A 15,933-nucleotide genomic window follows, 5' to 3' on the forward strand; every position below is an offset into this window, starting at 1 on the left:
AGCAAACAACTTATTTTCATCGAAGAATTTTTTTTTTTTCTTGAGATGGAGTTTCGTTCTTTGTTACCCAGGCTGGAGTGCAATGGTGTAATCTTGGCTCACCACAACCTCAGCTTCCAGGGTTCAAGTGATTGTCCTGCCTCAGCCTCCCAAGTAGCTGGGATTATGGGCATGTGCCATCACACCCACCTAATTTTGTATTTTTAGTAGAGACGGAGTTTCTCCATGTTGGTCAGGCTGGTCTCGAACTCCCGACCTCAGGTGACCTGCCTGCCTCAGCCTCCCAAAGTGGTCGGATTACAGGCGTGAGCCATTGTGCTCGGTCTCATTGAAGAATTTTGCATGGGAAAGGCCCCATAAATCCACACAAATGTTGTTACATTTGTTTTGGAATGTTAATTTTTCAATATCTCTCCTTATTGATTTATGATTTTCCATATAGTTGCAAACATAGTAAACATAAATTTAAAAATCAGAATACATAATTAACATAAAAATCAAAATACATAATTAAAAATCAGAATACATAATAATTTTCGTGTTTCCTCATAGTCATCATAATGTTGTTAATAGTGGCACCATAGTCCTTAGCACCATAATTTATTTAGTAATTTATTATTATTTTTCTATCTGTTTTTTTAGAGACAGGATCTTGTTCTGTTGCCCACGCTGGAGTGCAGTGGCATGATCATAGCTCGCTGTAACCTTGAACTCCTGGGCTCAAGGGATTCTGCCACCTCAGCCTCCCAAGTAGCTGAGACTACAGGCATGTGCCACCAAACCTGGCTAATTAAAAAAAAATTTTTTTCTGAGACAGAGTCTCGCTCTGTCACCAGGCTGAAGTGCAGTAGTGCCATCTTGCTCACTGCAATCTCTGCCTCCCAGGTTCAAGCAATTCTCCTGCCTCAGCCTTCTGAGTAGCTGGGACTACAGCATGCGCTGCTACGCCCAGCTAATTTTTGTATTTTTAGAGATGTGGTTTTACCATGTTGGCCAAGATGGTCTCGATCTCTTGACCTCATGATCCACCCAACTCGGCCTCCCAAAATGCTGGAATTACAGGTGTGAGCCACTGCCCCCGGCCTAAAATTTTTTTTAGAGACAAGGTCTTGCTATGTTGCCCAGGCAACTCTGCCCAGGTCTCAAACTTCTGGCTTCAAATGATCCTCCCACCCCAGCCTCCCAAAGTGTTGGGATTACAGGCATGAGCCACTATACCTGGCCTCTATTATTTCTAATTTGTCTCTTTTGTCAAATAACAGTCTTGAGCATCTTTATTATATATATATTTTAAACTTCTTCCCTTGGCATACCTATATAGGAGTGAGATTACTGGATGAAAAGAAAGGTGCTGTTACTTAGCTAATGGGATGTACACTGCAAGTTCTTGGAAAGGAGGAGGATGCAGTGGATGGCGTACTTAAATAACAAGAGTCTAGCAGCCATGGGGAAAGTGTTGGGGTTTGGGAGATGATACAAGAATAAAGGAGACTAGCTAGGAGGATAAAATGACCTCAAAGATGTGAAGGCCCCGTCTAGGGTAGTCATAGTGGGATTGGGAAGAAAATGAAAAAGTAGGACATTTTGAAGAAAAAAAAAATGATAGGATATGGTGACTGAAGATAAAGTGTATATGATGCAAGATGACTTGAAGTTTTCCAACTTGAGATAGCAAATGAACTTGGGATATTTTGCCTGGAGGAAAAAAGACTAAGGTTTTCTGGTTCCCTTTCAATATTTGAAGGATTGTCACATGAAAGGAGATCTCTGTGTAGCTGCAAGAAACAGAGGCAAATATAGGGCAGTATCTCGTAACAGTTAGAGCAGACTCATGATGGAATAAAGGACTTTCAGAGGTGATATATTTCTTAACAGGTCAGGCAGAGGATTAATGGCTATCTATTCAGGATATTTATGTAGAAAAGGTTCACATATCGGGTAGAGCTGTGTTTCTCAGTCTTGTTTTTAGAAAGCATAAACTGGCCGAGTGCAGTGGCTCACGCCTGTAATCCCGTCACTTTGGGAGGCTGAGGCGGGTGGATCATTTGAGGTCAGGAGTTCGAGACCAGCCTGTTCAACATTGTGAAACCCCATCTCTACTAAAAATACAAAAATCAGCCTGGAGGTAGTAACACGTACTTGTAACTCCAGCTACTTTGGAGGCCGAGGCCAGAGAATTGCTTGAGCCTGGGAGGCAAAGGTTGCAGTGAGGTAAGATCACATCACTGCACTCCAGTTTGGGCAATGGAGTGTGATCCTGTCTCAAAAAAAAAAAGAAGAAAATAAAAAAACCTGTGTCCTCTTATCATCATGAACATAAAAACCTCATACCTACCTTCCCTCCCTCCCTCCCTCCCTCCCTCCCTCCCTCCCTCCCTCTCTCTCTCTCTCTCTCTCTCTCTCTCTCTCTCTCTCTCTCTCTCTGTCTCTCTGTCTCTCTCTCTCTCTCTCTCTCTCTCTCTCTCTCTCTCTCTCTCTCTCTCTCTCTCTCTCTCTCTCTCTCGATGGAGTTTCATTCTTGTTGCACAGGCTGGAGTGCAATGGGGCGATCTCTGCTCACTGCAATCTCTGCCTTACGGGTTCAAGTGATTCTCCTGCCTCTGCCTCCTGAGTAGCTGGGATTACAGGTGCTCACCACCATGCCTGGCCAATTTTTGTATATTTAGTAGAGACGGGGTTTCGCCATGTTGGTCAAGCTGATCTTGAACTCCTGGCCTCAAGTGATCCACCCACCTTAGCCTCCCAAAGTGCTGGGATTACAAGTGTGAGCCACCCACCTCATACCTTTCTTTTGTTTTTTTGAGATGGGATCTCATTCTGTTACTCAGGCTGGTGTGCAGTGGTGCGATCTTGGCTCACTGCAACCTCTGCTTCCTAAGCTCAAACTATCCTCCTAGCTCAGCCTCCTGAGTAGCTGGGACTACAGGCACATGCCACCATGCTTAATTAATTTTTTTTTTTTGAGACGGAGTTTCGCTCTTGTTACCCAGGCTGGAGTGCAATGGCGTGATCTCGGCTCACTGCAACCTCCGCCTCCTGGGTTCAGGCAATTCTCCTGCCTCAGCCTCCTGAGTAGCTGGGATTACAGGCACATGCCACCATGCCCAGCTAATTTTTTGTATTTTTAGTAGAGACGGGGTTTCACCATGTTGACCAGGATGGTCTCAATCTCTTGACCTCGTGATCCACCCGCTTTGGCCTCCCAAAGTGCTGGGATTACAGGCTTGAGCCACCGCTCCCGGCACTTGATTAATTTTTATGTTTTTAGTAGAGAGAGAGTTTTGCCGTGTTGCCTAGGCTGATCTCAGTCTCCTGGGCTCAAGGGATTTGCCCACCTCAGCTTCCCAAAGTGCTGGGATTACAGGCATGAGCCACTGTGTTTGGCCAAGATTTTTGTTTTCTAAACATGACATGGTATATATATACTGTGTACCCACAAAAATTAAAAATAAAAATTTAAAAATGATAATATAATGTTGAATATCTTTTCAAATGATAAAATTCCATGGTTGACACTGAAGTAGACTATTGTCTTAGATGATTCCAGAGTTGCTTTCAACTACTACTTCTAACCTCAATGCAAGTTGTCAACAAAAATATTAATTGAACTGTTTTGTGAAGTAGCAGTGAGCACTCTATCACTAGAAATACTGAAATCAGTAGGGCATTATTTACTAAGAATGTTTTTTAAGAAAGGTTCGTTGTATTAGATTTTGGGATGATATGGATTGCTTTCAAATTTATAGATATTATGGTTTATCATCATAAATGCCATGGATTAATTTCTGTGATCATTGTATGTTTTTGTATGTGACTGAGGCTTGGAAAATCAAGGCAAGGCCTGAGAAAAGAAAGACTAGAGCTGGGCACGGTGGCACGTGCCTGTAGTCCCAGCTACTCGGGGGGCTGAGGTGGGAGGATCACTTGAGCCCAGGAGTTCTGGGCTGTGGTGCGCTATGCCAATCGGGTGTCTGCACCAAGTTCGGCATCAATATGATGATCTCCCAGGAGCGGGGGACCACCAGGTTGCCTAAGGAGGGGTGAACCGGAGCAGGTCAAAACTCCCGTGCTGATCAGTAGTGGGATCGCGCCTGTGAATAGCCACTGCACTCCAACCTGGGCAACATAGTGAGACCCCATCTCTGGAAAAAAAAAAAGAAAAGAAAGACTAGAATTCCTTGTTTTTCAAAGTCACAGAAGATAAGATAAATTTTTGTGACCGTCAAAAAAGGCGGAAAATTGTAACTGTAGACCATAAGGTAAAAAGGGAGAGGAACTCATATCTGTAGCAACTTCTAAAGATCTCTGAGAGGGGTAGATAAAGATGCTGTTTTTATTCGATGCTGTAATATTTGTTATAAATGAATTTAATTTAGAGAAAAGTCTATTCCTAGGCTGATAAGTTGGGCAGTCCTGCTGAGGTATGTTTCTTGTAGAGAAAATGGCAAAATAAACTTGTACTTGGCATTTGTCTGTCTCCTGGAGACTGATCACGTTTTAGAAACAGCTGTTGGGTTCCAAATTGGATGTGATCATCTCCTTGATCCTTTCCATCTCTAAGCCTCTGTTATTTCTGAACACTGTTATGTCTGAATGATTTCATGATTTTGTTTTGTTTTGTCCTCTTCAGTGTAGTGTTCTTCAGAGTCTGAAAGAGCTACTGCAGAATTGGCTGTTGTGGCTTTCTATGGACATTCACATGAAACCTGTTACAAACAGTCCTCTGTGAGTTATCTAACAGTCTTCCACAAGAGACGATCTGTATACAGATGTTTGCATATGTTTAATAGTGTGGCATGAAACCTAATTTTTTCATGTAAATGCTTAGTAGTACTTTCTAGAAGACTTTTTTGTGACTTTACACTCTTCCCCCACAATCCTGAGAGGAAGGTTAATTCTCTAAGTTTCTGTTATGTAAATCAAAAAGCAACCCCTTATCTGCTAAGTGACTTCAAGAGTTAATAGAGCAAAACACTAGCAAGCTGAGATTAGACTTTGACTTCTGTTCAGTTTAACTAATTTTATAAAATATATTCTTATATGTAAAGCCAACTTTCATGATGGCTAGAAAAATCTCTAAGGCAATTTTGCTGTGCAGCTTTGTTTTTATGTTTCTAAGCTGTATTTTCGTTATATCCGTTAATTTATTTTAACTTGAGTTTTAAAATATAAGCCGTAAATTTTTGTTAAATGTGTGCTTTACCTTCAAAATAAAAGACTATTGTGTTAACTGGTGTATGACACTTATATTTATATAAAAAAAGTAAAAGACTAAATTTTAAGGCACTGCATAATCAGGTTGTTTTGCCTCTTTCTACCAAAAATATTTGCCTTGTCCTATATTCTTTTTTTTTTTTTGAGACAGAGTCTTGCTCTGTCACCCAGGCTAGAGTGCAGTGACACAATGTCAGCTCACTGCAACCTCTGCCTCCCAGCTTCAAATGATTCTCCGCCTCAGCCTCCTGAGTAGCTGGGACTACGGGCACATGCCACCACTCCTGACTAAGTTTTTTTTTTTTGTATTTTTAGTAGAGATGGGGTTTCACCTTGTTCGGCAGGATGGTCTCAAACTCTTGGCCTCCCAAAGTGCTGGGATTACAGGTGTGAGCCACTGTGCTTGGCTGCTTCTCCTAAATTCTATTATCAGTCACATTATTTTCAGCAGTTGAAGAACTATATTATAGAAAATTACAAATTGAGTCAAAAGTAGAGAAAATACTGCAGTGTTACTGTTCTGAGCCCATTACCCATTTTCAACAGTTATCAATTCTTGGTTAACCTTTTTTCATCTAAGTACCTTTCACATTTCTCTTTAATTTTTTTTTGTTAACTAAAACATTAAGATTTATCTCGTCAATTATTATTATTATTATTATTATTTTTTGAGACAGAGTTTCACTCTTGTTACCCAGGCTGGAGTGCAATGGCGCAATCTCGGTTCACTGTAACCTCCGCCTTCTGGGTTCAAGCAATTCTCCTGTCTCAGCCTCCTGAGTAGCTGGGACTACAGGTGTGTACCACTATGCCCAGCTAATTTTTGTATTTTTAGTAGAGACGGGGTTTCACCATGTTGACCAGGATGGTCTCGATCTCTTGATCTTGTGATCCACCCGCCTGGGCCTCCCAAAGTGCTGGGATTATAGGCGTGAGCCACCATGCCCTCTTCAATTATTTTTAAGCAAAACTCAGTTTCTGTTTCAACTGTAAAAAATGATACCATTATGACACCTAAAAAATTAGTAGTTCTTTTTTTTTGAGACAGAGTCTCACTTTTGCCTAGGCTGGAGTGCAGTAGAGTGATAATAGTTCACTGCAACCTCTGCCTCCTGGGTTCAAACAATTCTCCTGTTTTGGCCTCCCAAGTAGCTGGGACTATTGGCACGTGCCACCATACCCAGCTGATTTTTGTGTTTTTAGTAGACAGTTTCGCCATGTTGGCCAGGTTGGTCTTGAACATGTGACCTCAAGTGATCCACCCTCCTTGGCCTCCTAAAGTGCTGGGATCACAAGCAGGAGCCACCATGCCTGACCAATAGTTCTTAATATCTTCGAATATCTAACCAATGTTCAAATTCCCCTTAGCTTCAGTTATAAATAGCTGGTGGTTAGTTTGGTTGAAAGTTCAGCCTAGACTTATTTTTCTGTATGTTCTTATCCCTATAGTGGTTTCCTACTTTGTTAGGAGAATAGAGAATAGAAGCTTCTTAAGGCCTGGAAAATTGTTTTTAATTCTTCCTATTCCTTATTACATTGTTTCCATATACATCTGATCACTTTTAGAAGGAAATGGAGTGTTAGTGGGTAGTAAACGTCTTGTAAAGCTGTGCTTCTCAAAATATGGTCCTTGGATCATCAGTATAACCTGGAAACTTGTTAGAGATGCAAATCTCAGGTCTTGCCCTAGATCCTAGTAATCTGTTTTAACACCACCGTAATTCTGGTGCAAGCTGAAGTTTGAGAACCACTATTATAAAGAAACTCCATTTAAATATTTAATCTCTTCTACCTAAGTTATATTAAGAATAGTAGGTTTGAAATTACTCCCCCCTGACTTTTTTTTTTTATTTGGAGAAAGGATCTTGCTCTGTCTCCCAGGAGTACAGTGATGCAGTCTTAGCTCACTGCAGCCTCGACCTCCCAAGCTCAAGCAATCCTCCCACCTCAGCCCCTGAGTAGCTGTGACCACAAGCGTGCACCACCATGCCTGGCTAATTTTTTAATTTTTTATAGAGACATGGTCTCACTGTGTTGTCCAGGTTGGTCTTGAACCCCTAGGCTCAAGCTATCCTCCTGCCTTGGCCTCTCAAAGTATTGAGATCACAGGTATGAACCACCACATCCAGCCCGAAATTCCTCTCTTTTACTTGTGGTTCTTCCTAACGTGCATTCCTCTCTGTGGGCTACTGAGCCTGGACCCATATTTATTTACTCCCTGTTCCCCAGATAAGCAAGAGATTTAACAAAATAGTTATGTTTGCATCTATAATCTTTGACCAATTTGCAATGTAAGTCTCCGGTACCCCTGAAATAGCTGCCTTACAATTTCTGTACTATCTTTCCAAAAATCTTAGGATTCCTCTTTTATTAGCATCATAAGTTAAGGGAAACAATTTAAAAAGGAATTCTGCTTTCTAAAATTCTTAAATACATGTAGATAATTTTGTTAGACATACATGTAGATAATTTTGCTTGTCATATCAGTATTTGGCATTATATACTATAGCTCAAGTTTTCAATACTTCTTTATTTAGTAAATACAGGTGTAATGCCCTGTTTCTATCATGTGGCCATATGCCATATCACTGTCAAAAAGGTATTAAATTGTAGTTATATATCATAAAAGAAGGCAAGAAAACTTCTTAACAGTGGTTCTCGAAGGGAGGCATTTCTGGTTGTCACAGTGACTGGGAAGAGGTTACAACCATCATTTAGTATGTGGGAGATGGGGATGCTCAATGTGCTCCAGTGGGTGGGGAGTAGGAGGCAGTCCTCAACAGTGAATTGTTTCATACAAAATGCCAATAGTGTCTTGTGGAGAAATACTTCAAAAGAGGCTGTTCTGAGCAATCAACATTGTTTCAAATTATTTCAGACACAGTTGCCAAGTGTTAGCAAAATTCATAGTTAAGATATAGTTACTGCCTGTAATCTCACCACTTTGGGAGGCCGAGGCCAGCCTATCACTTGAGGTCAGGAGTTCGAGATCAGCCTGGCCAACATGGTGAAACCTTGTCTCTAGTAAAAGTATAAAAATTAGCTGGGCATGGTGGCACACGCCTGTAATCCCAGCTACTCAGGAGGCTGAGGCATGAGAATTGCTTGAACCTGGGAGAAGGAGGTTGCAGTGAGTTGAAATCACACCACTGCACTCTAGCCTGGGTGACAGAGCAAGACTCCTCAAAAAAAAAAAAAAAAAGATACAGTTTTGCAAATAGCCAGCTGGCTATGTGTAGATGCTTGCCTATTTGAATGGTCTCCTGATCCTTCATTGATTACCCTGGCACTGAACTATCATGGTGGTGGGCAGTAGTAGAGTCATCATCATCTCTGAAACTAAGATTATACATGTTCTTTTCCTTATGCATAACCATTGTTGACTAACTAGATAGGAGGGTAAAGCTATGAATTCAAATTTCTAAGTCTTTTCCTACTCCATTTAACATTGCATTGAAGGACAGGGGAAAGTAGGTGGATGGATTGAACTAATACCCATATGTGCTGTAAGAGACTCCATTCGTTGATCCAGGGAGAATATGAAATACCCAGATCTGTTTTTTTTTTACTAGAAGAATAAAAGATACAAAAAAAATTTGCTAATTCTCTTTTAGGATTGAATTGAATTCAAGTGAAAAAATATATATATTTCTTTTGCTTTTGCTTTTTTTTTTTTTTTTTTTTTGAGATGAAGTCTCTTTCACCCAGGCGAGGCTGGAATACGGTGGTACAATCTTGGCTCACTGCAACCTCCACCTCCCAGGCTCAAGGGATTCTCCTGCCTCAGCCTACTGAGTTCCTGGGATTACAGGTGTGCACTATCACACCTGGCTAATTTTTGTATATTTAGTAGAGACGGGGTTTCACCATATTGGCCAGGCTGGTCTTAAACTCCTGACCTCAGGTGATCTGCCTTCCTCAACCTCCCAAAGTGCTGGAATTACAGGCATGAGCCACTGCACCCGGCCGAATTCAAGTGAAAATATGTTTAATAGCATTTTAGCTAGGAAATTCAGGCAAAACTGAGTTTTGATTTGTGTACTGTAGGTTTCCTTCAATCTGTGTTGCAGTGTTACTGACAGCATAGGAAATGATTCCTAAAGTCATTTTAATGTTTATTCCTTAAACCACTTTTGACTTGGTTGGGATAAACTAGTTCTCATTTTTTCTAGTTTACTGTATAATTTTGTCCATTTTCACATTTTATGCTGAATTTTTTTAGACAGGGTCTTGCTCTGTTGTCCAGGCTGGAGTGCAGTGGCATGATCTCGGCTCACTGCAGCCTCCACCTCCTGAAGTGATTCTCCTGCCTCAGCATCCTGAGTAGCTGGGATTATAGGTGCCCACCACCATGCCTGGCTAATTTTTATATTTTTAGTAGAGACAGGGTTTCACCATGTTGGCTAGGCTGGTCTTGAATTCCTGACCTCAAGTGATCTGCCTGCCTCAGCCTCCCAAAGTGGTGGATTACAGGCATGAGCCACTGCATCTGGACTGATTTTTTTTTTTGAAACAGAATCTTACTCTTTTGCTCAGGCTAAAGTGCAGTGGTGCAGTGTCCCTGACTGCAGCATTTGCCTCCTGGGCTCAAGTGATCCTCCCTCCTCAGCCTCTTAAGTAGCTGGAACTACAGGCGTGTGCCACCACCCCAGCAAATTTTTGTATTTTTTGTAAAGATGGGCTTTTGCCATGTTGCCCAGGCTGGTCTCAAACTTCTGGATTCAAGAGATCTGCCCACTTTGGCCTCCCTAAGTGCTGGAATTACAGGTATGAGCCACTGTGTCCTGCTCTGAATTTTTCATGTCACTTTTATGTGAACTTTTTTCCCCTTAACTATTAATGGAATACCTATTTTTCTAGTGGTTTTTATATCTCTCACTTGAGAATTTTTATATCTGCTTGGAGCATATTACCTTATTTCTCTGGTATTTACTAGTAGAGTCTGGTTGCTTAGAATGTTTTATGAATTCATCTTAATGGTTCTCTGGAGGGCTAAGTGTAGTTTTATGATTAATCACTGTGATTTTTCTAAAAAGTGAATTATACATTGGAGCACTGAAAGTGTTTAAAATATTCACCAACTTTTTGCTTTATATTTTTTCAGCTTTAGCGTTGGAATTGTGAGCACTTTTACTACTCTGTACCTGAATGTTAATGGTTTCTTATTGCAGAGAGACAACTTTGGGTGGATCCATGAACTCTGTGTCTAAACTGATCCACTATGTAGGGTGCCTGTCCACTACTGCAATGCGCTTGGAGAGCAACAGTACTTTCTTGCTGCACTTTATTTTGGATTTCTATGAGAAGGTAGTACACATTACATTTTCCCCATTTGGATTTTTGTGAAGGCTATCCACTTTATTGACTTACTATTTAAATTTTATGCGAAACCATTAAGGTGGGCTATGATCTTATTAGCATTGTTAAAATAACCTCACATTTTGAAGTTCATGATTATTTTCTCGACAGAATAGCCGACTTTCATAAACAAAGTGGAAAAACAAATACTTTTTTTTTTTTCCTCGAGACAGAGTCTCGCTCTGTTGCCCAGGCTGGAGTGGAGTGGCACGATCCCAGCTCACTGAAATCCCCATCTCCCAGGTTTAGTTCCCTGCCTCAGCCCCCCAAGTAGCTAGGATTGTAGGTGCCCACCACCAACTGCAGCTCATTTTTGTATTTTTAGTAGAGACAGGGTTTCACCATGTTGGCCTGGCTGGTCTTGAACTCCTGACCTCGTGATCCACCTGACTTGGCCTCCCAAAGTGCTGGGATTACAGGCATAAGCCACCACGCTCGGCCTAAATGCTGTTGTTTTTTTTTTCCATTTTTGTTTTTAATCACCAAAGGCACTAGACTGTACTAAATGCTGGCTGTTTTTTAGGTCCAGGTACCACTACATTGACCTGTGTTAATACTGGCCCTAAACAGAAGTCTATTGTTAGCATTACTTTTTGTTCATCTCATTCCCAACCCCTGGCAGAAACCAAAAATATCTTGTTTCTACAGATGTCCATTTCTACCTTTCAACTGCCTTACTTTTTTTGGTACCTTGTACCCTTTTATTGTTTTACAGTATATGACTTGGACAGAACTATAGATTGGCGCAAAAGTAATTGCGGTTTTTGCCATTGAAAATAATAGCAAAAACCGCAATTACTTTTGTGCCAACTTAATATTATCCATGAAGTTATTCATTATAGTCTCACTTTTCCCAGCTTCCTCTATTTACTAATACCTAGTTGCTTGTATTTTGCATTTGCTTAGAAGCATGGTCCTTTGTTTTCTAGGTTGACAGCTAACTCATATGATAAGTAAGTATTATGGGACTTAAGGAGAAAGAAATACTTCATTCTTCTACCCTGTTCCCCTAACTTTAAGACCTTTCCCCAGAAAAAATGAAAAATTTAAATAATGGCCTTATAGAAATAATCCTCTATAGTATGGTTGATATTTGGCGAAGTATATTTTAAGCAAGCTTGTAGTTACCTGTTTATTTAGGAGTCAGACATGTCCAAAGCTAATATTGTATTATTGCTTATCTTATACTGATGATTCTTTGGGTGAACTTGGTTGAAGAGTTCTGGGGAATACTCTATATACTGATGTTATCATTCTTTCTCAAAGGTGTGTGACATATATATAAATTATAACCTTCCATTAGTGGTGCTGTTTCCTCCTGGGATCTTCTATTCTGCACTCCTCAGCCTGGATGCCAGCATCCTGAACCAGCTGTGTTTTATTATGCACAGGTACAAAAGCTTTTTACCATTTTATAAAATAGTATATTATAATTCTCTCTTCATTTTTCAGCTATAATACAATAAATATTCCTACTCATTTTCTGCCAGGGCCTCTGGAAATCGGAAATGTGGCTTGCTTTTGGACATGACCTTCTGATATGGGGCTATGATAGCTGTGTTGTTTTTAAATCCTCCACTGCTGTGGTTATGGAATAAAAAAAAGTCATAGTTGAGGACCTGTTGTGCAGTGGTACTGTTGCACTCAGCAGTGTTCATTCTTGTTGGTGTCTTCAGGAAAAATTAGTTGTTTGATGACAATTGCTTTAAGTGTTTGTAGCTTCTCTGATAAATACAGTTTCTGGGAGATAAGGGGAGCTATTGCCAATTATGTGAAGCTGTGTTATTTCTAGTCTCCTCTAATTATTTCACGTATGGACTGAAATTACTCTTTTCAGTCCATAAGTATACACTTTTTTTTTTTTTTTTTTTGAGATGGGGTTTGCTCTTGTTACCCTGGAGTGCAATGGCGTGATCTCGGCTCAGTGTAACCTCCGCCTCCTGGGTTCAAGTAATTCTCGTGCCTCAGCCTCCTTAGTAGCTGGGATTATAGACACTTGCCACCACGCCTGGCTAATTTTTTGAACTTTTTTGTAGAGACGGGGTTTTACCATGTTGGCCAGGCTGGTCTTTAACTCCTGACCTCAGGTGATCCACCTGTCTTGGCCTCATAAAGTGCTGGGATTAGAGGTGTGAGCCACCATGCCCAGCTAAGTATACACCTTGTTGGCATAACTTGTAGAACTATGTCAAGGTTGAAATGTTTAAAAACTTGTTAGTTGTTAATAGTTCTCTGACAAGAAGAACATATTTCTAAATTTCCCCTTTATCCTTTCTGCTGTACCTTTTTTTTTAACATTAGGAAAATATGTTCTATATCAGTGACTGACTGCTTTTGAGCCTCTATTATTATTATTTTTTTAAATTTTACTTTAAGTTCTGGGATACATGCACAGAACATGCAGGTTTGTTACATAGGTATACATGTGCCATGGTGGTTTGCTGCACCCATCAACCCATCATCTAGGTTTTAAGTCCTGTATGTATGCATTAGGTATTGCTCCTAATGTGCTCCCTCCCCTTGTCCTTCACCCCCTGACAGGCCCCAGTGTGTGATGTTCTCCTCCCTGTGTCCATGTGTTCTCATTGTTTAACTCCCACTTATGAGTGAGAATTCTATTAAATTTTTAATAGTGAAACGTTGAAAGCATTTTTCATTGTTCATTTTTTACTTAGTCAGGTGCACATCTTTTTTTTTTTTTTTTTGAGACGGAGTTTTGCTCTTGTTACCCAGGCTGGAGTGTAATGGCATGATCTCGGCTCACGGTGACCTCCGCCTCCTGGGTTCAAGCAGTTCTCCTGCCTCAGCCTCCCAAGTAGCTGGGACTTTAGGCACGGGCCACCATGCCCAGCTAATTTTTGTATTTTTAGTGGAGACGGGTTCTCACCTTGTTGACCAGGATGGTCTCGATCTCTTGACCTCATGATCCACCCGCCTCGGCCTCCCAAAGTGCTGGGATTATAGGTGTGAGCCACCGCGCCCGGCCATCAAGTACACATCTTAAGTGAACCACTTATTGAGCCGCTCTTAATTTTCACTTGAGGAGAATGTATCACAAAAGGATAAAATCCTTAACTACACAACTGGATATTTGTATATATGCACATTTGCAGATATTTACATTTAAAATATATGTTTTTGTTTATTTTTACCACTTCAAAGGCATTATATTAAAAGGCATATTACATGTTTCATTCTGTTTGTTTTTTCTGTTAGGTATCATAAAAATTTGACTGCTGCAAAGAAAAATGAGTTGGTACAAAAGGTACGAATGAGAAAACTCTGTTAAATCACTGTTGTTTAAAAATTAAGTCTAGATATACATGACCTGGTGGGAATAAGAAAGAAAGAGATAACAGGTGATACTGACAATTTTTTATTTCTCTCCCATTAGACAAAATCGGAGTTCAATTTCAGCAGCAAGACTTATCAAGAATTTAATCACTATTTGACATCCATGGTTGGTTGCCTGTGGACCTCCAAACCCTTTGAGAAAGGAATATATATTGACCCCAAAATCCTAGAAAATACTGGAGTGGCTGAATATAAAAAGAGTTTAAATGTAGTCCATCATCCTTCTTTCTTGAATTACGCTGTTTCCTTTTTGCTACAGGTAAGGATATTTCTTTTTATTTTACTTTAGGTTCTGGGGCACATGTGCAGATCATGCAGGATTGTTGCATAGGTACATATATGGCAAGGTGGTTTGCTGCCTTCATCCCCCCATCACCTATATCTGGTATTTTTCCCCATGTTATCCCTCCCCACCCTCTCTACCCCCCACTGTCCCTTCCCCAGCCCCCACCAACTGACTGCAATGTGTGATGCTCCCCTCCTTTTGTCCACTTGTTCTCATTCTTCAACACCCACCTGTGAGTGAGAACATGTGGTGGTTGGTTTTCTGTTCTTGTGACAGTCTGCTGAGAATGATGGTTTTCAGATTCATCCATGTCCCTATGAAGGACACGAACTCATCGTTTTTTATGGCTGCATAGTATTCCATGGTGTATATGTGCCACATTTTCTTTATCCAGTCTATCCTTGATGGACATTTGGGTGGGTTACAAGTCTTTGCTATTGTAAACAGTGCCACAGTGAACATATTGTGCATGTGTCTTTATAATGGAACAATTTATAATCCTTTGGGTATATAACCAGTAATGGGATTGCTGGGTCAAATGGAATTTCTATTTCTAGGTCCCTGAGGAATTGCCACACTGTCTTCCACAATGGTTGAACTAATTTACACTCCCACCAACGGTGTAAAAGTGTTCCTATTTCTCCACATCCTCTCCAGCATCTGTTGTCTCCAGATTTTTTAATGATCGCTATTCTAACTGGCGTGAGATGGTATCTCAATGTGGTTTTGATTTGTATTTCTCTAATGCCCAGTGATGATGAGCATTTTTTCATATGTTTGTTGGCCTCATATATGTCTTCTTTTGTGAAGTGTCTGTTCATATCCTTTGCCCACTGTTGAATGGGTTTGTTTGTTTTTTTCTTGTAAATCTGTTTTAGTTCTTTGTGGATTCTGGATATTAGCCCTTTGTTGAGTCTGGATATTAGCCCTTTGTCAGATGGGTAGATTGTAAACATTTTTTCCCATTCTGTTGGTTGCCGATTTTCTCTAATGATTGTTTTTTGTTTTTGTTTTTGTTTTTTTTTTTTTGCTGTACAGAAGCTGTGAAATTTAATTCAATCCCATTTGTCTATTTTGGCTTTTGTTGCCATTGCTTTTGGTGTTTTAACCACGAAGTCCTTGCCTATGCCTATGTCCTGAATGGTTTTGCCTAGGTTTTCTTCTAGGGTTTTTATGGTGTTAGGTCTTATGTTTAGATCTTTAATCCATCTGGAGTTAATTTTAGTGTAAGGTATCAGGAAGGGGTCCAGTTTCTGCTTTCTGCACATTGCTAGCCAGTTTTCCCAACACCATTTATTAAATAGGTAATCCTTTCCCCATTGCTTGTTTTTGTCAGGTTTGTCAAACAGCAGATAATTGTAGATGTGTGGTGTTGCCTCTGAGGCCTCTATTCTGTTCCATTGGTCTGTGTCTCTGTTTTGGTACCAGTACCATGCTGTTTGATTACTGTGGCCTTGTAGTATAGTTTGAATCAGGCAGCATGATGCCTCCAGCTTCGTTCTTTTTGCTTAGGATTGTTTTGGCCCTGCAGGCTCTTTTTTGGTTCCATATGAAGTTTGAAGTGGTTTTTTCCAGTGCTGTGAAGAAGGTCATTGGTAGCTTGATGGGAATAGTGTTGAATCTATAAATTACTTTGGGCAATATGGCCATTTTCATGATGGTTTTGCCTAGGTTTTGCCTAGAATCATGATGGTGATTCTTCCCAATCATGAGCATGGAAT

General features: G+C 40.4%; 1 protein-coding gene across 5 annotated transcripts in view; it reads left to right on the forward strand.

The window, feature by feature from the left end:
• CENPI (centromere protein I) overlaps positions 1-15,933 on the forward strand; it is a 75,820-nt gene that overhangs the window by 39,440 nt on the left and 20,447 nt on the right. For all 5 annotated transcript variants that reach the window (XM_035288631.3, XM_054250868.2, XM_008989602.5 and 2 more), the window contains 5 exons: positions 4,631-4,725; positions 10,386-10,521; positions 11,839-11,963; positions 13,789-13,837; positions 13,967-14,185. In XM_035288631.3, the coding sequence (XP_035144522.1) occupies positions 4,631-4,725; positions 10,386-10,521; positions 11,839-11,963; positions 13,789-13,837; positions 13,967-14,185 (624 nt within the window). The remainder of the gene's footprint in view (positions 1-4,630; positions 4,726-10,385; positions 10,522-11,838; positions 11,964-13,788; positions 13,838-13,966; positions 14,186-15,933) is intronic.

The sequence above is a fragment of the Callithrix jacchus genome, chromosome X (genome assembly GCF_049354715.1).
Source record: "Callithrix jacchus isolate 240 chromosome X, calJac240_pri, whole genome shotgun sequence".
In the NCBI taxonomy this organism is placed as follows: Eukaryota; Metazoa; Chordata; class Mammalia; order Primates; family Cebidae; genus Callithrix; species Callithrix jacchus.